The sequence below is a fragment of the Gigantopelta aegis genome, chromosome 6 (assembly GCF_016097555.1).
Source record: "Gigantopelta aegis isolate Gae_Host chromosome 6, Gae_host_genome, whole genome shotgun sequence".
Taxonomy (NCBI): domain Eukaryota; kingdom Metazoa; phylum Mollusca; class Gastropoda; order Neomphalida; family Peltospiridae; genus Gigantopelta; species Gigantopelta aegis.
The window spans coordinates 93,348,305-93,374,119 of NC_054704.1; the positions used below are offsets into that span (position 1 = coordinate 93,348,305).

General features: G+C 38.5%; 1 protein-coding gene across 4 annotated transcripts in view; it reads right to left on the reverse strand.

Moving 5' to 3' along the window:
* LOC121376041 (sodium- and chloride-dependent glycine transporter 2-like) overlaps positions 1 to 25,815 on the reverse strand; it is a 106,752-nt gene that overhangs the window by 80,355 nt on the left and 582 nt on the right. For 3 of the 4 annotated variants that reach the window (XM_041503809.1, XM_041503812.1, XM_041503810.1), the window contains exons 2-4: positions 18,327 to 18,458; positions 17,264 to 17,603; positions 15,616 to 15,748 (exon numbers count right to left, since the gene is read on the reverse strand). The exons of the other annotated variant lie outside the window; for it this stretch is intronic. In XM_041503809.1, the coding sequence (XP_041359743.1) occupies positions 15,616 to 15,748; positions 17,264 to 17,603; positions 18,327 to 18,458 (605 nt within the window). The remainder of the gene's footprint in view (positions 1 to 15,615; positions 15,749 to 17,263; positions 17,604 to 18,326; positions 18,459 to 25,815) is intronic. 4 annotated transcript variants of the gene reach the window in all.

Genomic DNA, 25,815 nt, shown 5'->3' on the forward strand with positions numbered 1-25,815 from the left:
TACAGTACACTACTGAATGGTGGTGTAATATAGTGGATACAGTACACTACTGAATGGTGGTGTAATATAGTGGATACAGTACAGTGGATACAGTACACTACTGAATGGTGGTGTAATATAGTGGATACAGTACACTACTGAATGGTGGTGTAATATAGTGGATACAGTACACTACTGAATGGTGGTGTAATATAGTGGATACAGTACACTACTGAATGGTGGTGTAATATAGTGGATACAGTACACTACTGATGGTGGTGTAATATAGTGGATACAGTACACTACTGAATGGTGGTGTAATATAGTGGATACAGTACACTACTGTATGGTGGTGTAATATAGTGGATACAGTACACTACTGAATGGTGGTGTAATATAGTGGATACAGTACACTACTGAATGGTGGTGTAATATAGTGGATACAGTACACTACTGTGGATATATAGTACAGTACACTACTGAATGGTGGTGTAATATAGTGGATACAGTACACTACTGAATGGTGGTGTAATATAGTGGATACAGTACACTACTGGAATATAGTGGATACAGTACACTACTGAATGGTGGTGTAATATAGTGGATACAGTACACTACTGAATGGTGGTGTAATATAGTGGATACAGTACACTACTGAATGGTGGTGTAATATAGTGGATACAGTACACTACTGAATGGTGGTGTAATATAGTGGATACAGTACACTACTGAATGGTGGTGTAATATAGTGGATACAGTACACTACTGAATGGTGGTGTAATATAGTGGATACAGTACACTACTGAATGGTGGTGTAATATAGTGGATACAGTACACTACTGAATGGTGGTGTAATATAGTGGATACAGTACACTACTGAATGGTGGTGTAATATAGTGGATACAGTACACTACTGAATGGTACAGGTGTAATATAGTGGATACAGTACTGAATGGTGGTGTAATATAGTGGATACAGTACACTACTGAATGGTGGTGTAATATAGTGGATACAGTACACTACTGAATGGTGGTGTAATATAGTGGATACAGTACACTACTGAATGGTGGTGTAATATAGTGGATACAGTACACTACTGAATGGTGGTGTAATATAGTGGATACAGTACACTACTGAATGGTGGTGTAATATAGTGGATACAGTACACTACTGAATGGTGGTGTAATATAGTGGATACAGTACACTACTGAATGGTGTAATATAGTGTAATATAGTGGATACAGTACACTACTGAATGGTGGATACAGTAATATATGTGGATACAGTACACTACTGAATGGTGGTGTAATATAGTGGATACAGTACACTACTGAATGGTGGTGTAATATAGTGGATACAGTACACTACTGAATGGTGGTGTAATATGGTGGTGTAATATAGTGGATACAGTACACTACTGAATGGTGGTGTAATATAGTGGATACAGTACACTACTGTATGGTGGTGTAATATAGTGGATACAGTACACTACTGAATGGTGGTGTAATATAGTGGATACAGTACACTACTGAATGGTGGTGTAATATAGTGGATACAGTACACTACTGAATGGTGGTGTAATATAGTGGATACAGTACACTACTGAATGGTGGTGTAATATAGTGGATACAGTACACTATTGAATGGTGGTGTAATGTGGATAATACACTAGTGGATACAGTACACTACTGAATGGTGGTGTAATATAGTGGATACAGTACACTACTGAATGGTGGTGTAATATAGTGGATACAGTACACTACTGAATGGTGGTGTAATATAGTGGATACAGTACACTACTGAATGGTGATGAAATATAGTGGATACAGTACACTACTGAATGGTGGTGTAATATAGTGGATACAGTACACTACTGAATGGTGGTGTAATATAGTGGATACAGTACACTACTGAATGGTGGTGTAATATAGTGGATACAGTACACTACTGAATGGTGGTGTAATATAGTGGATACAGTACACTACTGTGGATACAGTACACTACTGAATGGTGGTGTAATATAGTGGATACAGTACACTACTGAATGGTGGTGTAATATAGTGGATACAGTACACTACTGAATGGTGGTGTAATATAGTGGATACAGTACACTACTGAATGGTGGTGTAATATAGTGGATACAGTACACTACTGAATGGTGGTGTAATATAGTGGATACAGTGAATGGTGGTGTAATATAGTGGATACAGTACACTACTGAATGGATACAGTACACTGTAATATAGTGGATACAGTACACTACTGAATGGTGGTGTAATATAGTGGATACAGTACACTACTGAATGGTGGTGTAATATAGTGGATACAGTACACTACTGAATGGTGGTGTAATATAGTGGATACAGTACACTACTGAATGGTGGTGTAATATAGTGGATACAGTACACTACTGATGGTGGTGTATGGGATACAGTACACTGTAATAATAGTGGATACAGTACACTACTGAATGGTGGTGTAATATAGTGGATACAGTACACTACTGAATGGTGGTGTAATATAGTGGATACAGTACACTACTGAATGGTGGTGTAATATAGTGGATACAGTACACTACTGAATGGTGGTGTAATATAGTGGATACAGTACACTACTGAATGGTGGTGTAATATAGTGGATACAGTACACTACTGAATGGTGGTGTAATATAGTGTGGATACAGTACACTACTGAATAATATAGTGGATACAGGTGGTCTGTAATATAGTGGAGTACACTACTGAATGGTGGTGTAATATAGTGGATACAGTACACTACTGAATGGTGGTGTAATATAGTGGATACAGTACACTACTGAATGGTGGTGTAATATAGTGGATACAGTACACTACTGAATGGTGGTGTAATATAGTGGATACAGTACCCTACTGAATGGTGGTGTAATATAGTGGATACAGTACACTACTGAATGGTGGTGTAATATAGTGGATACAGTACACTACTGAATGGTGGTGTAATATAGTTCTCTTTGGACTTATTTATGTATTTTGTTTTTGTAATAAATATGTAACTATTGAATATTCAAAATGGCTGTTTCACATTTTTACCGTTTTATTAATGAAATATACCAATATTCCTGTTGATATTAAGTAATAATGTGCATTAAATATTGTTGAATATGCATACCAGTCCAAAAGCCTTCCTTGGTCATCCGTTTAAAGTGGCAGACTAGATTTAGCAGGTGAATATGTACACTAAGTTTAGTTAATCTACAAACCGGTAACACATCTCATTAAAGTTATAACTCAGCGAAAAAAGAGTCTTTGGCGGACCGGCCTCGGTGCTGTAGTGGTTATGCCATCGGACTTGAGGCTGGTAGGTACTGGGTTCGTATCCCACCTGAGGCAATGGTGAATTGTTCATGCCAGTACCGGCCCCAATCCAGAGTGAGTGCACCGCTAAGCTCAATGGGTAGGTGTAAGACCGCATACTCTGAGTTTCACCCACTTCAAAGGTGTGATTATGGAAGTGTCTCCCGAGTGTATGACCCCACATGGGGGATGGTTACCCGGCATGAACTGTAGGTTCCGTGTACCTTGGGCTCGGGTGATACCGAGATAGCTCAACCGTACTGACAGCAAGCGAGGATTACCGCCCTGTCAAGTAGTCCCATACCGAAATGGAAATACTGAATCTTCACCATTAATCTCATCATCATCCATGTTTGTAATGTCAAAAAACTAAATTCTTTGTCTCTGTGTTAATTTTTTATGTCGGTTTGTTTTTGTTGTTTTTTGGTGGGGGTTTTGTGTGTGTGTGTGTGTGTGGGGGGGGGGGGGGGTTTATAAAAAAAAAGATGGTGCGACGGTAAAACGGAGATATACCTTCTAAAAATAGACTAAAGTCTGTCTCTACAACCATTACTTCTCGGACGTCCATTTCGCGGCATTACAAACACCAGGAAGACCAGAAACATTAGATGTACGGAAACGGATAATCTAAACAACCAAATGTTAGTGACGTCCATATCGATTATCACAACAACAACAAGTAGTAGTGTTTAAAAGCTAGGTCTGTAAATAGTATTCGACAGTTAAATAGCACAAATTTGTATTTTAAAATAGTTTATCAGACGTCAACGTTTACATGAACATATAGATCTGTTTGTTTTCATTTGGTTGTCAAAGCAAAGTTTACATGTGACACTTTGTTGATATAATATGAAATGTTTATGATTGTACATCCAAAATGAAAAGACAGGCTCGTAGCTAGGATTTTGAGAGGGGGGCTTATTAAAAAAAGCCACCGGTAGGGGGTCGGTCGACCTCCCCCCCCCCCCCCCCCCCCCCCCCGACCCCCATTGGTTATGGTTCTGAAAGACACGTCAACACGCTTCAACTCGCTTATCGATTCCAGAATAGACTAGCCTGACCCCCAACCCCCACCTCTCTTCCCCGTACGCCACACATCATGGTTACCATATTTATCAATTCTGTTGTTGAACGACCAGTTTAAATTTTAAATATATTTTTTAAAAACCTGCTTATTCTGTGTTTGGTCAGTACAAAGTGGATTTGGCAGTCCTCCAACTCGTTCGGTGCCTTCAACTTAACAAAATGCATTATGAACAATGTTTTTTTACCCACACGTTGGCGAGAACATCATTTGTTATGTTTGACAAAACATACTAATGACACACATACTCCTTTCAACAATCTAAAGACGTATGTCTGGCTGCTCCGGGGTGATAAACAGGACGTCACTGCCATACCATACTCTGTCAAAAAAGAAACGCATTCGCGAAATATGAATGGAATTATCTCTTTAATACAAAGTGGCATAATTTCGCTATTTATGATCATATCACAGTCAAATTTGACATAAGTATGTGACAAAGGTCTTGCTATGGACTGACAGGCGTTTTCGTCACCAAACAGCGTCGCACGAGGGCGCTGAAATCAGTACCTCGTGTGGCTACCAGCAGCAGCAATCACTGCGCGACATCTCCTTGGCATAGACTGAATGAGTCTCTGAATCCGGGCACGTGGAATCCTAGCCCATTCTTCCTGCAGTGCATGTGACAGTTGCAGAAGCGTCTGAGGCTCCGGGTCACGCTGGTGTACACGTCTGTCTTTTTCGTCCCATAGATGTTCAATGGGGTTGAGATCTAGCGATCTTTATGGTCATAGCAGCACATTAATGTTGTCATTCTGTAGGAAACCCATTGTCACACGTGCCGTTCTCTCTGTCGATCCAAAATGGGAAGGATGTGACGGCGAAGAATTTCATCCCGGTAGCGTACAGCTGTCAGGTTGCCTTGTACGAACACAAGTTCACTTCTGCCGGTGAATGAGATGGCTCCCCACATCATGACACTCCCTCCACCGAATCTGTCAACTTGGGTGACGCAGTTGTTGGCAAAACGTCCATTGCGGCGTCTGTAAACACGTTGTCGTCCATCACTTCGCTGTAGAAGGAAATCTGGACTCGTCGCTGAACCATACTTGCCGCCAGTTTCCCAAGTTCCACCCCTGTACATTCGTGCACCACGTTGGTTCCGAATGGTTTGTGCAGACACCCTTCTGAAACCAGGTATGCGTCCAGCAGTGTTCGTTGCTGTGGCAGGTCGGTGACGCAAGTGCAGAACCCGGATGTAGCGATATTGTGCTGCAGTTGTTATGCTAGGTCTTCCACTTCTGAGCCGGTCTTCAGCTGATTGAAATTGCTGGTACCTGTCCCAGAGACGTGAAATGGTGCTCTGATGGACGTTCATGTGGCGTGCGACTGCTGACTGCGATTCACCTAACTGGAGGCGGCCTATTGCAATGTTTCGATTCGGCAGGCTTAGTCTTGGCATCTTGTAACTCGTCTACGTCGAAATGGAAATGAGGCATCATTGCGAGCATTGCAGCTTTAAATACCCATCACTACCCCAGTCTTTTCCTCAAGTTTCACGTGCATTCGCCAAAATCGTACCATTTTACGCCGATTTCCTGCAATTGTCGCACAACGTGCCATAACGTGCATTAAAGTTGCTTTAGGGTACATTTGGGCACGCTGTCCCATTCCAGGAACATTAACATAGTATATATACCGTTTGGTTGGCAGAGATTGCGCAGAATGCATATAGATTGGTCTCTGGCGGTTAGCGAGCGTTCGTAACTGTTCAGATGTCGGTCTAGCTCTCTTACAGTCAGAGTACTCGGACTACAGAATGACTAGAATCACAAACTATTTGTCAATATTGATCATGTAAGCAAGTTGTCATTAGTGCGCAATTTAACGGCTATTTAAAGAAAAGGTAAAAGTGTGTTTGTTTGTTTTGTTTAACGACACCACTAGAGCACATTCTGACATATTCTTAGAGAGGAAACCCGCTACATTTTTCCATTAGTCACAAGGGATATTTTATATGCACCATCCCAGACAGGATAGCATATACCACGGCCTTTAATATACCGGTCTTGGAGCACTGGCTGGAACGAGAAATAGTCCAATGGGCCCACCGACGGGGATCGATGTTAGACTGACCGCTCATCAGATGAACGCTTTACCACGTCCCCCTCCTCCAAATTGTTGTTGTTTTTGTGTGGGGTTTTTTTTTTTGGGGGGGGGGGGTTGGGGGGTTAATATTTTATATTTAGGGTCAATACCGTTAAATGCCAACGCCATCTAAGTCATGCCTTATGTGGTGTTCTATTATTAGAGAGTGAAACAACTCTAGTTGTCTATTCCGCTTGATTTGTACACCATTGCATAATTGTGGATGCGTGGTAAAGATGACGGAATATGTATTCTATTTACTACCTTTACAAGTTAATGATCTACCATTACACCAAGAGATTTATTTGGCTATCGGTTGTCTTTCAAGAAGATAATCATAATAATATGGAGAAATCATAAGAAAGATAATAAAGTTTGTTTTGTTTAACGACACCACTAAAGCACATTGATTTTTAATGATTGGCTGTTGGATGTTAAACATGTAATTCTGACAGTCTTAGAGAGGATACCCGCTACATTTTTCCATTAGTAGCAAGGGATCTTTGGTTTTTAAATTTAGTATAAATGTAAATTTTTGTTTATTGTATATATCGTCTCTCATAATTCCCTATGGAATGGCTTATGTACTTTAATATGTTTATTTTAAATGTAATTATGATGTATATGAGGTGAGACGTAAATAAAGATATCTGTCCGTCTGTCTGTCTTCCTTTTTGCGCTTGTCCCACGAAAGTATTTTGCATATCAGTAAATGATCCACCTGTTGTAAATATAACACTAAATATAAAAATCTCTGTACACTTTCGATTGGATAATTACCGTATTTAAATTCTAAATCAATTGATAGCCTACCGCCTTTACGAAATACCATAACTTGTTTTCTCAATATTTACACATAATCTCCATTTTATATTATATTCATACAATGCATACAGACAATTTTAAAAATCTAATTCATTTTCCGCTGATAACACTATGTCGTCTGCATTAGAGCTGGGCGGTATTGAAATTCGAGGATCGGTATCGATATCGGTTTTTTTGGGGGGGTTTTTTTTGGGGGGGGGGGGTGAGGGGGGATTTACCTCGGTATCGGTACGGTATTCGGTACTGACACGATACCGATACCAAGCGCTATTTTCGGTATACTCGGCTTTGTTATGGCTCACCCGCTAATTTCATCTAAATACAATTAAATTCTATACACAAGGCTCTCGTCTGATTTATACCAACCCATTTTGCTTTCGTCAGATATATTATTAGTGCTTTACTAAATGACGGGAAATATTTTTCAATACCGAAATTTCGGTATTTTGAAATTTGCTCGGTACGGTAAATCGGTATTGACATAATACCGATACCGAACGGTATATACGGTATACCGCCCAGTTCTAATTACCAGCTTGTTGCTGTATTATCGTTGTTTTAGACAGTCTTTAAGAAGAAACTGTACAAAGAAAAAATATATGTTTTGTTTAACGACGCTCAAAACATTATGGCTTCGAAAATATGGTTAAGGACCACGGAGATAATTAGATAGGAAACCCGCTGCTGGCTCTCCGTGGATTACCCTTTTTGATATGCAGTCAATTAATTCATGAGAACGTACTTGAAAATAGATACGGTAACATATTGTAGTCACGGGATAGATTAACACAATTAATAATTGCAATATGCAGAGGTATATATTATTGAAGATGTTTTGCTGTTACGCCACTGCACATGCATTGACTTTTCTTAATTAAAACTATAATTATCACAGTAACAAATATATTTCAGTACACTCCAGTGCAACACTTCTGTTACCGTATCACCTGAGACTTGAAACTACACTTAACGGTTCACTTCCATTTCGTTAAAATTCCATTTGGTCGAACAATAAAATAAATTATAAAAACTAACGACTGAATCGCTAATCATCTAACGGTTACACCCATTTGAATCAGTCAACATTTCTTTAACAGAATAACAAGAAAGATATAAGAATAACATACAACTATTAGAAAACATCACATTTTAATTTACATTTTAGTGAATAATACTCGAGGAATAGTTTGAAAGTTTGAATGTCATTGTGTGATTAGTGTCAATGTTATCCGAGTTTAATATTAATACGAGATAAAATAGTACCGGAATACGCCTTGCATAACATCATTATTAATCAGTCACAAGATATTTTAAACAAATACAAAACAAATTAGAGACATATTATTTAATATATTAGTTAATATAATTAAACACTTTACCCATTTTACTATTCTTACTAACAGACCCAAACGAATAGAAGATCGGTAGTGTAATTTTAAGCAAATCCATTTACTAAGCACCCAAACGCAGAAGTAAAGATTGTACCGACTTGTCCATTATTATGCGGGTAATGCTATGATCTTATCTTTAAGACCAATTGCAATGGAGACGTAGACGTAGACGTAATGGGATGACACCCACTTAACTTACTGCAGGTCTTGGAGGCTACAGGTAGAAAGGCTGTCTTTATCAAAAATCCATCCCCACCCCTCCACCGAGTGGGTACATTTTGGTAACTGTTCACTGGTGATCCATAATTCATCTTGGTAGGCAACCTGATTTGACTGCTGCAGTCGGGCATCCTGGTTGAAATGAAATGGTTTCTATTATCTTCCCCTTGCTTCTTTGACAATTTTGAGATCGCTGAATTTATCATACAAGATAACTGTAATGTGTTTCAGTAGCTGGAAATTTGAACCATCTGTATCTACTTTGGTGTAAGAGAAGAGTTGAGTATCATATTGGTAAAGACACAGGTTACATCAGGGTAGCAGTTCCATGCACACCACACTGGCCATCTAGTTTGTTGGGGAGGGCGGGGGGGTTCGAAAAAAAAGCAAAGTACTGTTAACATCCCCTGAAGATGTTTGATGAGCAGCAAGACCAGGTCTTTCACTTTTGCTTTTCTCAGGTGGATGCATTGATTACTGTTTATGATGTATGTGCCCTATACCAACACAAGGAAGTCGGTATCGGATGTAATAATGGGTTTCCCTCGAATGTTTGACCCGAAATGGGAAATAACTACTTGACAAACACTGTATGATTCGTGTATTCCGGGCTCGGGTAATACTGAGATAGCTCATCTGACAGAGAACAAGGGACACGGCTCTGTCAATAGTCCCATACCGAAATGGAAGTACTGTAGATTCACCATTCATCTTATCATCATCCATATAATTATGTTTATGTCAAAACAAAAAAACAAAAAACAAAAAGTCGTGGCTAGCATACTCATGAAATGCCAGGTTACTGGTAAAAACAAGTTTCTATGAAAGTGGACTGACATTTTACGTGATCCAACCAACAAAGAGGAACTATTAAAATTAGAGTTTCATCGCAAAACGCGATAAAAGCCATATTAAAAACCATTGTGTGAACATCACTCAGACACAAGTTCAAATTCAGTTTTCAGCAAAACGTGATACGATTGTCTGAGGATATATCGCAGATTGCAGAGAAACTGACGTAGTGTTTATGGTGGTTTGGAATAAAACGTTTTTAGGATTGGGTGTGTATAGTGGCGTTCATCGCGTTTTGCGATAAAACTCTTGATTTGTATTCCACGCTACCAATATTGCCACCGTAGACTGCCACGAAGAGAAATAACCATTAAGTTTGGTGCCACAGTTATTACAGCACAGCGAGTACCATGAAAAGCTGCCTGACTCTACAGCGATGTGAGTACACCAAGAACTACCTAACCTTTACAGGAAAGCGAGTACTATCAAAAGCTACCTGACTCAACAGTGATGCGATTACAACACAATCGACATGACTCTACAGCGATGCGATTACAACACAATCGACATGACTCTACAGCGATGCGATTACAACACAATCGACCTGAGTCTACAGCGAATTACAGCCAAGTACAACTGAACGAATTGAGACGAGCACAATCTTTCAAAAAATAACTTTGATTAAATCAAGATTTTAAAGAAATAGAACTTACAGAGTAGTCGGACCAACAGAAATGCATAAATATTCGTGTCAACGAAAAAAAAAAAAGGACCTTCTCAAGTGACAAGGTCTTTCATAACGGTAAGTTGTTATTTGACAAAGGAAATTGTGAATGTCCTGCAAATCTACATATACGTCTACTAAAAATACTTTGTTTAAAATGTTCTAATCTAAATGCTCACTATGATGTAAACCACATACACTGTCATAAATACTCCAAACATCATACGTATAAATTAGTAATCTTGAGATACCTAAAGTGATATTAGAAAGTAAGCTTGACATTCACGTAGCCAAAACCATGTATACGTTTATATAGACGACACCACCATCAGCAACAGTGCCTGGATTCGAACTCGACATAAACTGCCTGTCATCTACAACTGCTTCAGGCGAAGTCAACGCTATCACTATACGCTATATGAACAATGGTAACAGCCAAAGACCTATCTGATGGGTGAAACGTCTTGCAGTGAGCATTGCCTGAGACCACGTGAACGCTAACCAACTGACTCAACGAAATTACGGTACAAGCGAAAAACGTGTCTGACAGATGAAACAGTTTATTTGTGATACAAGATTTCGGACGCGGGACAACTATTTTAAGCACTGTATACAAACTTTATCTTAACAAAAATATTCTCTACACGAGGACGTGTCTTTCTTTCGACGAGGGATAACTGTCACAGTGCCTTCAACTTTATAACAATACTATTTATATATTTATTTTTACAAGTGCATTAATTAGAATTAGTTAATTGGTAATCTGACGTCTGCCGTGGTATCTACTTAGCGACTTGCCAATGAAACCAGTTAGTTTGAAGCATTAATTAAATATGTGACGAGCAATCGCAGACACAATGCCACGGGTATAGCTGGCGTCTGAACGAGTACACCATGACAACTACACCATGACAACTACATATTACATTAATACGTGATTTGTATGTGTGTTATAAATAAAGATAATTTACCCATTAAATATAGACTCAGGGAGAACAGATTCTGTTCACACGCTTTGAAGTTCTCCAACAAAGCACAAACTCTACTGGAAGATCAGAGAACAGTTATGCAACATAAGCAATGTCAACACTATCGGGAGACCTGTGTGTCATTCACCCAAGAGCTCTGACTTGTATATTATCTGTATCACCATGTTGTTAATTTGTTAATCATGTTTGATGTTGGAAAGGAAAATAGAAACTACATAAACAACTTGTGACTTCTGTCCTTCATTTTCATTTGTCAGAAAATAAGAACGCAGGAACAATTACTCTGTGTTACTATCTTGCGCATAGAAATGGAACATTTGTGTTACTTCCAAGAAGGTTTTCCTTTTTTAAGTGAAATTAAGCTGGAATTATGGATTAAAAACTCCACTTAAAATGACAGCTTTGCAATAACAATATATTACATATTGTGTCGCTCTTGTTACCACCTCGCCTGAGTCGTTTCACCAGAGTCGTTCCATTAGAACAATCGGGTTGTTTCGCGCCTGAAGTATTTTAACACAACATAATCAAATGGTATGTATACTGGAATAATAACAATTATGGTAACGTTTTCGTATTGTTCTGATCATCACAGGCAAGACCCTGGTATCAATAATGCATTATATAGATAATATACGATAGAGATATGTATAGATAGACGATAATAATTATGTTCATTCGATTTGTTTGAATTATTAATATGTTATCCGGTGTGTTGTAGTCATTGCTCTATGTACTCTGTATGTTGTGTATTCACTTTGCACCGATGGAACACGTTAGACGATGTACGACGGCCCTATGGAGCAACGTCTCTCTCAGCTTCATACATCAAATGTTGCTCGTTTATGCTACTGGTGTAAACAGGCTTCCTTTAAAAAGTTAAACATTGTTTTCTTTAGCGACACCACTAGAGTACATTGGTTTATTAATCATCGGCTATTGGAAAAAAGTTAAAGTTTGTTTTGTTTAACGACACCAATAGAGTACATTGGTTTATTTAATCATCGGCTATTGGATGTCAAACATTTGGTAATTTTGACATATAGTCTTTGAGAGGAAACCCGCTACATTTATCCGTTAGAAGCGATGGATATTTTATATGCACCATCTCACAGACAGGATAGCATATACCACGGCCTTTGATATACTAATCGTGGTGCACTGCCTGGAACGAGAAATGGCCCAATGGGCCCACCGACGGGGATCTATCTTAAACCGCATCAAGTGGGCGCTTTACCATTGGGTTACGACCCGCCCATACCACGGCCTTTGTTATAACAGTCGTGTCGGCCATTGAATGTCCAATATTTGGTAATTTTGACATTATTAGAGAGGAAACCCACTACATCTTTCCACTAGTAGCAATTGATCTTTTATATATACCATCCCACATACAGAATAGCACATACCACGGCCTTTGACATGTCAGTCGTGGTGCACTGGCTAGAACGAGAAATAGTCTGATGAGCCGACCGACGGGGATCGACCCTAAGCCGACCGCTGGGCTACTATCAACTGCAAAACGGTATTTGCAATCAGTTTATCATCATGACAAATATGACAAATGAATACTTTCCTTTAAAAACGTATCATAAAATGTATGGTGCTAAATAGAGGCCTATATAAAAATTGGAGCAAAACGACGTAAAAAAAAACTTGGTTTTTTTTATTGATCGTTGCAATTTCCAAGGCAACCTATAAAATAGAAAGTAACTTGGCTGTCTGTCTTTGTTCATGTTCGGGGCGGGATTTAGCTCTGTCAATTGAGCGCTCGCTTAAGGTGCTTGCACCTCAGGATCGAATCACCTCAGTGGATCCGTTCAACTGATTGTGTGTTTTTTCTTGTTCCAACCAGTGTATCACAACTGGTCAAAGGCTGTGGCGTGTGCTTTCCTATCTGTGGGAGGTGCATATAAAAGATCCCTTGCTGCATTAACAAAATGTAGCGGGTTTCCTCTATTGACTACGAATTACCAAATGGTTGACATCCAATAGCCGATGATTAATATATCAGTATGCTCTGGTGTTGTCGTTAAGTAAAACAAACTTTACTTTTGTTCATGTTGAACTTCCTGCTACATGCATCAATAACTCACACGCCGTGATATTGTTATCGATTGTCGATAAACAGAATAATGGTTAGCTTTTGAAAATTAATTTAAACATCATCTTCCATTGTGTAATGACAACGCTGTCAGCGAAGCATTTCTCTCTTAGCCCTGAGCATCGCTGAGCTTGTACAACGCGTCCCTGGTTCTCGGGAGATTTGACGCTCGGTCAGAGTAAGCCGAACTATACTGAATGGCAACATTCGGGTTGGGTTACAACACAAATCCTACACAATAAAAATCCCACCTCAGTCGATTACGGTTTCTACGATATTTCGAATCGAACGAGTTTCGAGTGGCGACATCTTGTTGCGGTTTTATTCTTGTTTTAGTTTGGTGGCTATCAAGATTTACAAATATTAATTATTTTTATATATCGTTCGGCACCGGTGATCGCTCCACACAGTACAATAAAGGCAGTCGCACTATTTAAAAGTTCATTTTCGAGTTATAGCTAAGGATGTACAACATGTGATACGAAAGGTATTATTAGCGCCAATGCAACTTATAATGTCATAATAATGGGTAGTGCCATACTGGCAATGACGAATCAGAACAATAGGTATAGATCCGAACTGGGCATATATTGGTGGCCGTTAGGTATTATTCATTTTATAACGCATTGTTACAAAACGTATCTAACGAGCGAAAATGAGTTGGATACATTTTTAAACAAAAGATCTATCTAACGCTAACAGACACGTTTTTACGTAACATATTAAAATATGTTTTTGTTTAACGACACCACTAGAGCACATTGATTTATTAATCATCAGCTACTGGATGTTAAACATTTGGTAATATTGACATATATTAATAGAGGAACCCGCTACATTTTTCCATTAATGGCAACGGATCTTTTATATGCACCATCCCACAGACAAGATAGCACATACCACGGCTTTTGATATACCAGTGGTCTTGCACTAGCTGGAACGCAAAATGGCCCTACTGGCCCACCGACGGGGATCGTGCTTATTTCATTAGATAATTTGGAAGAGTAGTCCATGTAGTGGCGACAGTGGGTTTCCTCTCAAAATCTGTGTGGTCCTTAGCCATATGTCTGACGCCATATAACAGTAAATAAAATGTGTTGACTGCGTTAAATAAAACATTTCTTTCTTTCTTTTAGATAGTTTGGCTGTGATTACCGGGTCATCACTGTAGGGTAAAGGACAAATGATTTCCAAAGTATGTTGGAGACGAAAATGTTCTACAACGGGTGGTCTCTCACATGGCTGTGTAAAGACGAGGCCACACGATTCGAGTGCCTCATACAAGAATAGCCGTCTGTATAGCAGTCGATGAAATCTTAAACGTTGTCTTATCGCAATCGGGTGTCTCATGGGTATCATGTGGCGTCTCCTTAAGAAATGAGAGCACATTGATGTATTAACCATCGGCTATTGGATGTCAAACATTTGGTAATTTTGACATATACATTTACAGAGGAAACCCGGTACATTTTTCCAATAGTAACAAGGGATCTTTTATATGCACCATTCCACAGACGGGATGCCACATACCACGGCCTTAAATATACCAGTAGTGGCGCACTGGCTGGAACGAGAAATAGCCCTACGGGCCCATCGACAGGGATCGATCTTAAACCGCATCAAGTGAGCGCTACGTCCCGCCACCCGATTATACATGTATATACTAAAAAAAACCACAGGTTTAAAATACATTTAGACGTCTTTTCCAACTAAAACGTATTAATGGCCATTGCTTTACAGATCAATTTGTTTTAGGTTAATTTATACGTCACAGAGTAAGGTATTCAATTTCGGTAGTGCTCATTGTATTAGATGGTATGGCTGTGATTATCGGGTCATCGCCATACAGTAACCAAGGACAAGTGATTTCCAACGTATGTTGGAGACGAAAATGCTAGATACGTGTGATCTCTCGTATGGGTGTGAAAAGGTGATGCCAAATGATACAAATGCCTCGTACAAGAATAGCCGATTGCACAGAAGTTGATGAAAGCTGTCTTGTCGCAATCAGCTATTCTCGTGGCTATTCTCGTACAATGCGCTCGAATCGTGTGGCGTCACCTTAAGAAATGTGTATTCTGTTCTTACCTTTCCGACTGATCTGACCCCGCGTATCAGACAGAAGAAGACGATGGTCCACGACCCCAGTAAACAGAGAACCAGATGCCACTGTAGCTCACCCACCTCCTCCAGTCCACCCGAAATACGCAGAGTGTTGTACCTGAAATTGTCAACTAATGCTAGATTAAGACTACCAATTGTCAGCACAAAGTTGGACAACTTGACGGTTGCGTTGTAGTTTCCTCAACTTCCGACTTACGACGGGTGCCCTCAGATTAAAAACTAATGAGTTATACGACGAGAATCGAGTTGTCATACCGCTCATACTAACAACTGGGCGTCACAGAAGTGACAGCAGATCGTTGGCCAACTTTCTTCTGGCAACTGGTAGTCTGACCCTAGCATAAAATTCTGATTCTAGCATAAGATTCTGATTAAATAACTATTAAATAATTATGACTTCATAATACACAAATTATATAATAATCAAAACAATATCACCGTACCGGCCTAGATAGTATGGTTTAAACATTCTGTCCTGGGCACATTCATCAGAAAAAAAAGAAAAAAAGAAATGTTTTATTTAACGATGCACTCAACACATTTACATATTTACGGTTATATGGCGTCATACATATGGTTAAGGACCACATAGATATTGAGAGAGGAAACCCGCTGTCGGCACTTCATGGGCTACTCTTTTCGATTAGCAGCAAGGAATCTTTTATATACCCCATCCCACAGACAGGGTGGTACATACCACGGCCTTTGATATACCAGTCGTGGTGCACTGGCTGGCACTCATCAGACAATGTTTTGTAAAAGCAAAGTATGTGGGGTGACATTGAAAGGGTGGGAGAGGGGGGGGGGGGGGGGCGTACTTGATGTTGGAAGTAAAACATTTGCCAGGATAAAATTAAAGTTTGTTTTGTTTAACGACACCACTAGAGAACATTTATTAATTAATCGTCGGTTATTGGATGCCAAACTCGTAGTAATCAGAGGAAATCCGCTACATTGTTTCCATTGACAGCAAGGAATCTTTTCCCACAGACACGAACGCACATAACACGGTCTTTAACCAGTTGTGGTTGGAACAAGACAAAAACCAATCAGTTGCATGGATCCACCGAGGTAATTCGATCGAGCGACGCAAGCACCTCAGGCGAGCGCTTAACCGACTGAGCTAAATCCAGGATAATGCGAGTGACGCGGGCGTTAAGTCAAACATGGGGGTGGGGATTGTAGGATAAAATTCATTATATATATTTGTGAACAGAATAAATAGACTTTTGATTTTTGAAAACTATCTGTGAACGCGAATAAAAAAAAACACCTGAAGGTTCTGACAACCCGGTAGTCCTTGACCAGCGAGTAACGTAGGTACGAAACAGAGTTCAGCCAGCTGTTTGTCGCTAACGCTTGCTAGACTGGTTTTAAACGCTAACACGCTAAACCGAATGACCACTGCGTATACCAGTCAAAATAGCTTGCAAACGTTTGTGGAAGCAATCACGACTATGCCGAAAACATTCTTTCGACTCTGCCTCGTGTTGAGATACGATTTTGTTATTCGGATTCAGCGAAAAACGGCTGGTTGAACTTAGGCCTGGATGATCCTTTCTAAATGCTTAAATATTAAAATATTTTAAGAACAGCAGCATTTAAAACTCACTGCCAGAATTCCTCCAGGGAAGTGTGTGAAAGTGTGTCGTTCTTCCAGGCATCAGCACCGGTATCAGCTTCAGCCGAGACGTTGCTGCCCACAGGACCAATAGGAAAGGTTACATTAGTCAGGTGGTCAGAATAATTTCTGACGTTAGTGACGTTGGTGACATAGGTCGTCGCTGATGCTGTTTCCTCCACACAAAGCGCCGTGTTCCACCAGTTTGTGCACGTCATCCACGGCATCATCGTGCTGCACGAGCGAATGATGTAGTAGATGCACCAGGCGATGATCATGTTGTAGTACATCGATATCAACGAAGACACCATCACCATTCCAACTCCAACTCCTGACAAATAAATAAATTAATTAATTGACCGACCGACGGACTATCCAACCACCCAGCAATCTATCTCTCTCTCTCTCTCTCTCTCTCTCTCTCTCTCTCTCTCTCTCTCTCTCTCTCTCTCTCTCTCTCTCTCTCTCTCTCTCTCTCTCTCTCTCTCTCTCTCAACAAAATCCAGACGTGGATATAAATACTACCACATTTCACTCTTAAAGTAACTCAGAAAACAATTGGGGGTTAAGCTGCTCATTTCAGAGATGACGGGTAGAGTCTATGACTACCCTTGTTCCGCACAAAAAAAAGTCAGGCTATATTTAACAGGACCCTGTTTATGTTCCAAACACAATGATAGTATATTGACACTAGTTCAAATTAAATTACAAGAAGTTACTGGCCAGATGAAACAGCATTTTATCACAACAAACACTCTCACGTTTATCACCAATGGCAGTACTACGTTAGATGCACCTTGAACTTTGACCCAGCCAGATGTTATTTGGTTTAGTACTAGTTATAGTGATGGGGGATTTCAGTCTTCAGCTGGAGATTTAAATGAGGAATGGGACTCCATATTCCACCAGCATTGTCCCTGTTGTTCCTCGCTTATATTTAGGGCCAATCGTTCAATTAAACCACGCCCCACCCCATCCTCCCAACGTCCCGAATCTACCCCTGGCTCAGGCGCAACAAACTAACGGGGTTTTGTCATCCTGTACTGCGACTAACCTCTTAATAACGGACAGATGTCCCACACTCGAGTCGGTCCTTTTCCAGAGAACTGGGCGATCGTCACCTCGAGGAAAAACATTGGCAGACCACAGACCAAGAGAAAGAAGAGGAACGGGATCAAGAAGGCGCCTGGAATTAAAACAATATCAATAACAAAATATCGACACAAGTCCGTTTTGTCTCTCTCATTTGTTAACTCTTTTTTTTCTTTTGGTTCAACACAGCAGCAGGGCCGTACCAGGCAATACCTTACTTTAGAATCTTACGTTCTTCTACGAGTTTATTCTGAACAGGACTATACATGCAACGAGACCCCAGAAAACAATCCAAGTTTCACAACACCTGTATTACAATAACGTCATCCTGTAAAAATCACTGGGCTCTATTGGTGTCGTTAAACAAAACAAACTTTAACTTACACCCATCATAATTCATTATTTCAGTATAATTACAGTATATCAAGAAAGCTTTGAGAACAAAGTGCTGCGAAAATTGCGAACGCATACTAATACGCTTCCGTAGATAGCAATACTTTATTTACGCAATAATATGGTGAGTTTGTTACACTGCAGTATGTGTGTGTAGGTAAAAGAACAGAAACTAAATAAATACATACAGGCTGTTTCATGTGGGGTTTCGCATACGATTTTTATGCCAACGAGTGATGTGTGAAAACAATATTTTCACGAATTGCGAAGCAATGAGTGAAAATATGTTTTTCACACATCACGAGTTAACATAAAAATTGTAGTCGAGAAACTATGAAATGGTCTGTTTATTGTATATAATATCTTTCGCTTTTTCTTAATCATATGCTATAGAAAACACGTAACGTCATGGTATAGATCTATTTGTTCTGGTAGAAACTTGACAACGGACAATTTACTTGACAACGGACTTTTTAAAAGAAATATGAATAAAAATTACCATTAATTAATTATTAAATTAGTAATTATTTAATAATACTGCTGCAAGTCCAAAAAACTAAAAAGTAAAGTGAATCAAACGCGAAGTGAAATTTTAGCTTATACTCAATGACAGCATATTGTGTCACCATTATTTGGCTTCGTACCGAAACAGTTTTAGATATTTTATCGACAGTACACTTCGCATACATTTTTTTATAGATAATGTTGTTTAAATTAATTCGTTTTATTTTTCAAATACGATCAGCTGCATTGACAATCATAAAAGTAAAAACGATGAAGCGACACTCACCTCAATAATCAGATCGCAATAAGTTACAAGGAAGATATTTAATATATATATATGATTTGCATATTTTTAATGTAACTAAAATACAATGGAAATATGACTTTTCATTGAATAACACTTTTATGGTTTCTGTAGATATATTTCATTGCTATGTATATAATAAATTACTTTATTACATTATTTATTTGTTATTCAATAAACGGAACCTCTCATTTAAAAAAAACCTGTTATTAAGTCGCAATATATGTTTGTTCTGTGGTTTTTGCATCTTTGAAAGGTACTGACTGGGGATCAGAAGAATTCAAACTTGGCACCATTGAGCATATTTAAAACATTCAAAGTGGCTAACAAAACATAACTAAACTGAACTATTGCTGCTTATGACAGTGGTTTAGGGGACAAGGGATTAATTTTGAACTACCCCCAGCTAATCAAGATATTGCAGCTGCATGTAAATCCATAATGGCTACCACTAAAACAGTCAGAACAAGGACATTATGGGATTAGGAATTAGTTTATAACAGCCTTTTTGTTAAATGAGACTTTGCATCATAATTTAAATCCAAGATGTCCAAAATAAATGGCCTCAAAAGTAAAAGGTGGCCTTATCTTACATTCAATTTTACCCAAAACAATGTTACTTTAAACAAATTTTTATTGGCGAGGAATTCATTTCATGCACTCACTTTTTAACACAGGGGCATTATATCATTGCTTGAATCAAACATTGCTACCAAAATCGCTGCAATATCTTAATCTAATGCATCACATAAAACAATCATTCTGAAACCAACTGCTAGCTATGTTTTGAGGGTATTCGATCCATTTGGTTATATTTTAATATCCACAATTAATGTTATCTGATAATAATTTTAAGCTGCCCGCTTTGTCTTAGGGGTGCATCAAGATTAAATCAGTTTCGTACCTCGATCTATGCAAAGAGATTCAAAGCGACAATGGTCTCCAAATTAAGCTGCGTGGCAAAAGGAATGACTTCAACTTTCCGATGGTACATTTTCCATTATGTCGAGGAATATACCTTCTGATCCAGCTTTTGGTGTCTGCATATCATAGCATCTACGATACCTTAGGGCATTCTCATTGTATGCAGATTTCAAACAATGCCATATCATTCTGGCACAGAAGTTGTTCTATCAGGGTTATGATGTCCAGGGACTCCTGGGGGCATTCAGAAATTTTATGGTAGACATTTGGAGACTATATCTACTAAATACGATGCATCACTGACCAAAATAATTCATGGTACTAGTTCATATTTTGAACTTGTGCATACATTTTCATCTCTTTGGTGAAACTCTTGCACATTTATTTTTTCATGGTTGTAGATGAAGTGTCGGACTTGACAGATGTGGCAGCACTTATGTCGGGTGCCACCGGTGGGGCACGATATGCTCATTTTTCTCGAACACCTGATATCATCACTATTTTGCCAGTAATTGATGGATGCACGTCATCACAGCTATATTTATTCCACTGAGCTCTGTTCTGTGCCAGTTTTGATTTAGTAAACTAGTCTGAGTGGAGTCCTCTTGGTGACTGTTACATGGATGCTTGTCCAGTAAAGTATCTCCTCGGGAGTGGCTATAGACGAGACACTAGATACAGATTGGTGGAATCAACCACTAGTTTCCCAAATGGGAGGGGTGGGTCAACTGAATTTAAACCACATGTTTTAAATTCCCTGTCATGTTAGAACGAATCTGTGAACTCAGTTATGACCCTAAACTATTGGAAATGCAAAAAATATTAAAACTATGGTGAGTGAAAACATTACCTGCTTTATATACTAGCATGCATCTATATATATATATATATATATATATATATATATATATATATATATATATATATATATATATATATATATATATATATATATATATATATATATATATATACGCACAGTAGAATCTTGTTTGCTCGACCTCGGAAGGGTCGAACACACCGCAACGCTCGAACCAAAAACGAAGCCACGAGGTCAAACACGCCTAGGGTCGACTATAAGCCTTCGCTCGAACTAAATTATCGGTCCCATCTGTGTTATTAGCTATATTTCTGGTACTGGTGATCTGTCAAATATCAAATGGAAAACCACCTGAATACGTCTACCAGACCAGTTTTCAATAAAACCAGGGGCGAGGTACTCAGCTGTCATCACCGACAAGGACTTCTGCATCGCACAATCGGAGTAAAACCTAATAAATCCTTTCACTCTGATATTTTTTTATATAACACATTGATGAAATTTTTAAGTTTGCAGTTACCAAAATAATATGGTAATAGTTCGTTTCGCCCTTATTACTAGTTCACCCGAGTCGGTTTGAACAGGGTTGATTCGTACCTCTAACCGAGTCGTTTCGCCAATGTTTCGATTCGCACTAATTTTTATTTTGTTAATAAAGTACATTTATTCATTGATTTGTCCTATATCCGTTGATTTTTAGATGTCACACATTGCGTGTTTTTATTTACAGATAAAAAAAATATTATAATTTTGTTTATTTCCAGTATCATTTAATCAAGCCATTTATCATATATATAATACGCAATCAAAGTATGTGATATTTATGGCATATAGCCAGAGGCTCGCATAATACAATTTTTATTCCTAATATATTATATTGACGATACCGAAAACCACTCTGGTAATAACCTCTATATACACGAAATACGTACAGGCCTTAGATAATATACAGACAATGTATTCACACTGCATATTACTGATGTGTTGTGGTTTCTTATTAAATATATTACATACTCAGCTGAGGTTAAAACGCCGAGTGTGGTATGTTGATTTCGCTTAGTTTCAGCTGACAGAAAGTAAACAGCTGATAAAGCATTAATATTCAAAGACAGAAAATTACCTAATGTTTGCTAATGAATAATGTCATTATTCATTACCAAATATTAGGTAATTTTCTGTCTTTCATATTCATTATGAATAAACTGAAGAAAAATACTTCAAAACTACAATAAATATATTTATTTTGTGGGGCGAAACAACTCGGTACGAATGAGATTTAGGGCGCACCAATCCTGGGTGAATAGGACTAAGGGCGAAACAACGCAGAGTTTTAGGGCGAAACGACCCGGATTCGAATAATATGTATCTAATGCTTTCGAGACGTTTCGGCCTCGCTACACATTCGGCTCCAGACGTTTCGGCCCCATAACCCTAGTTGTTTCGGCCCCGGTTATTGTTGTTTTATAAATCAAATTATTCAGTCACTTGTGTTTTGTTATTAAATTTTATCGTAAGTATTGTAATTTCTTTCTCTCGTTATCTTTCTTTCTTATTTTCTCTCTTTTTGTGATTATTATTATTTATTTTTAATTTAACATAATATCCGAGTGTTAAAGAATAAATATGAGCCAACCAAAACTGTATTTAGCTTTGATAATCCAAAAATGAAAATGAACTGATTTTCTTGTTTGTGTAAATAAAAATTTAATAAATTGCAATAAATTGTTTTGCGTTTGTTCTACTTAATTATATTTCCATATAGACCCTTCCCATAATAGGGGCGCTTTACATGTGGCTAGAATTGGAACCACTGATGTTTGAAGTCAGTAGGGGTTACATGTGTACAGAAATTAAGTACGATCACAAAGAATGTTTTCCATGCGGAACACTCACTCAGGGTTTGGAGTCGGTATCTGGATTAAAAATCCCATGCCTCGACTGGGATCCGAACCCAGTAGCCACCAGCCTGGAGACCGATGGCTTAACCACTGCGCCACCGAGGCCGGTAGGTAAATTGAAAGTAGCATCATTAAGACATGTTCTAGTTCAGTTCAGTTCAACTTTATTTTCGTGCTTATATCCCATTAAAGTTCAACCAAGCTGTCCTGGACTCGGTGTTCTAGCATTTAAAAGAAACAGCAAAAAACACATATGGATGTACAATTCCTGAAGCTAGTCTGGTTAGGTAAGTTCTGTCTTGTATCACTCTCTACCGCTTGAATCGTTAGTGAAACAATGTTAAAACGTAATATACAAACATGAAAGTCTAAACATACTAAACGTAAGTTTCGCTTCCTTATTTTATTACCATATCATTTATCAGTGATATTCTATATGAACGCGATGACATATATGTTTATGTGTGTATGTGTGTGCGTGTCACGGTGTATAATATGTATGTAGGCCTATTGTATGTATGCGCGCGCGTGTGTGTGTGTGTGTGTGTGTGTGTGTGTGTGTGTGTGTGCGCTCGCGCGCGCAGTGAATGTTATTCGACAAATTAATGTTACAAATTTATATTTTATTTATATTATTACCGGTGTATGTGACCATCTAAAGTGTTACTATACCAATTACAGCATATATCTGTATACACGAACATTAGATCGCCGTATATTGCATTAGGGGCCGAACATGTACTGGGGCCGAAACGTCCTAACACCTATCTAATTTATCTTTCTAAATATCCGATGTTGACCGAATGGTTCGATCGAACTACCCGATGGGTCGAACACTTCCTCGAGCACCGACGGGGTTCGAGCCAACGAGATTCAACTGTGTATATATATATATATATATATATATATATATATATATATATATATATATATATATATATATATATATAAGATATTATATATGATTAACTACACTGATTCTGATATATATGCTGCTTCTGTAATAAATTTCCTGAAACAATATAAATACTGACCTATATGCGCAATTACTCATGGACGAAGTATATTTTTTCTTCTTTGTTTTGTTTGTTGTTGGGGGTTTTTGTATTGTTTTTTTAAACTTTCTGCATCTCAAACTACGTTGTCTCAAATGCCTCTCTTTTTTTTTTCTTCTTTTTTTTTTTGGGTGGGGGGGGGGGTTACAAATCTAATAAACGTGAAAATAGACAAGGACATATTTTAGTACTGTATTATTAGAAACTAGAAACCAACTATCTCACGACATTTGCAATGCGTTGATTTATTTCTGTTATAAATCATAACGTACAACAAATTATTGTTTCAACTACAGTAATTAGATTTTCATAATTGGTATTGTCAAGTATTAATAAATTATTCCGCTTGAAATGATGGCCTCCGAACTGTGGGCTATTGTCAAAAGCAGTAAACGCTGAAGAAGGCCTAAGTAGAGGAAGCAAAATAATAATAATAATTTTTAAAATAATAAAATAAAAATAAAATGCTAGAAAACATCGTGAAAATGGAATTGGCGGCAATCCAAACGTCCACTGGGATCAAAGCTGTGAATAGTCACCACGGGGAACTTCTCTGTCGACGCCCGTTCTTGTCATGCCCGTTCTTGTCTTGTTATGTATATTGTCCTCTTGTTGCACATTGTAATGTGTCTGAGTGTTGTTTAATAAATCTAAGCTTTGTAAACCAGCCAACAATAGTTACTGAACAGCATTCGTTTGCTGTAACCAGGCCGGAACAGAACGGAATAAAAGATAACATTTAATATTATAATATTAACTTATAATAAAACATTTTATTACTTTTAAGGGGGGGGGGGGACGCCGTGGTAGGGTGCTGTTTGGGTGCGCTAGGGCGTAGGCGGTTTGGGCCGATAGAATGCCTGGTAGGAGGCCTCCCTCCCCCGGAACCTCCGTCCCATGGAAATCCGGATCAGCCGAACTGGGCTACCCGGCTGTTGGAACGCGGACTGGATTGGGCGCGACGCTCCCCTCTTTGCGAATCCCTTGTCCTCCAGGGCTTAAGATTTATTTATTTACCCGTCAGTGGGCCCAGCCAATGAACATCCACTGGTATATCTAAGGTCGTGGTATGTGTTATCCTGTCTGTAGGATGGTGCATATAAAAACCCTTGCTACTAATGAAACAAATATAGCGGGTTACCTCTTTAAGACTACAGGTCAAAATTACCAAATGTTTGACATCTAATAGCTGATGATTAATAAATAAATGTGCTCTAGTGGTGTCGTTAAGCAAAACAAACAAACTATATTTATTTAAATATCTCCTTTGTCTTTCCTATTTTTCCTCTCTCTCTCTCTCTCTCTCTCTCTCTCTCTCTCTCTCTCTCTCTCTCTCTCTCTCTCTCTCTCTCTCTCTCTCTCTACGTATATTTCTTCTGGGACAATAAACCGATATCAAAGTTAATCTCGAATAAAGTAAATTGCTATATCCAAATCTGTTATTTACATATTTTATATCTACTATTGGATTACAATGAAACAAAATTTGTCCTACTAAAATCAGTTTAGTTAAGTGCACTTTAATTCTGTTCCATCTAATATCACTTGTGACA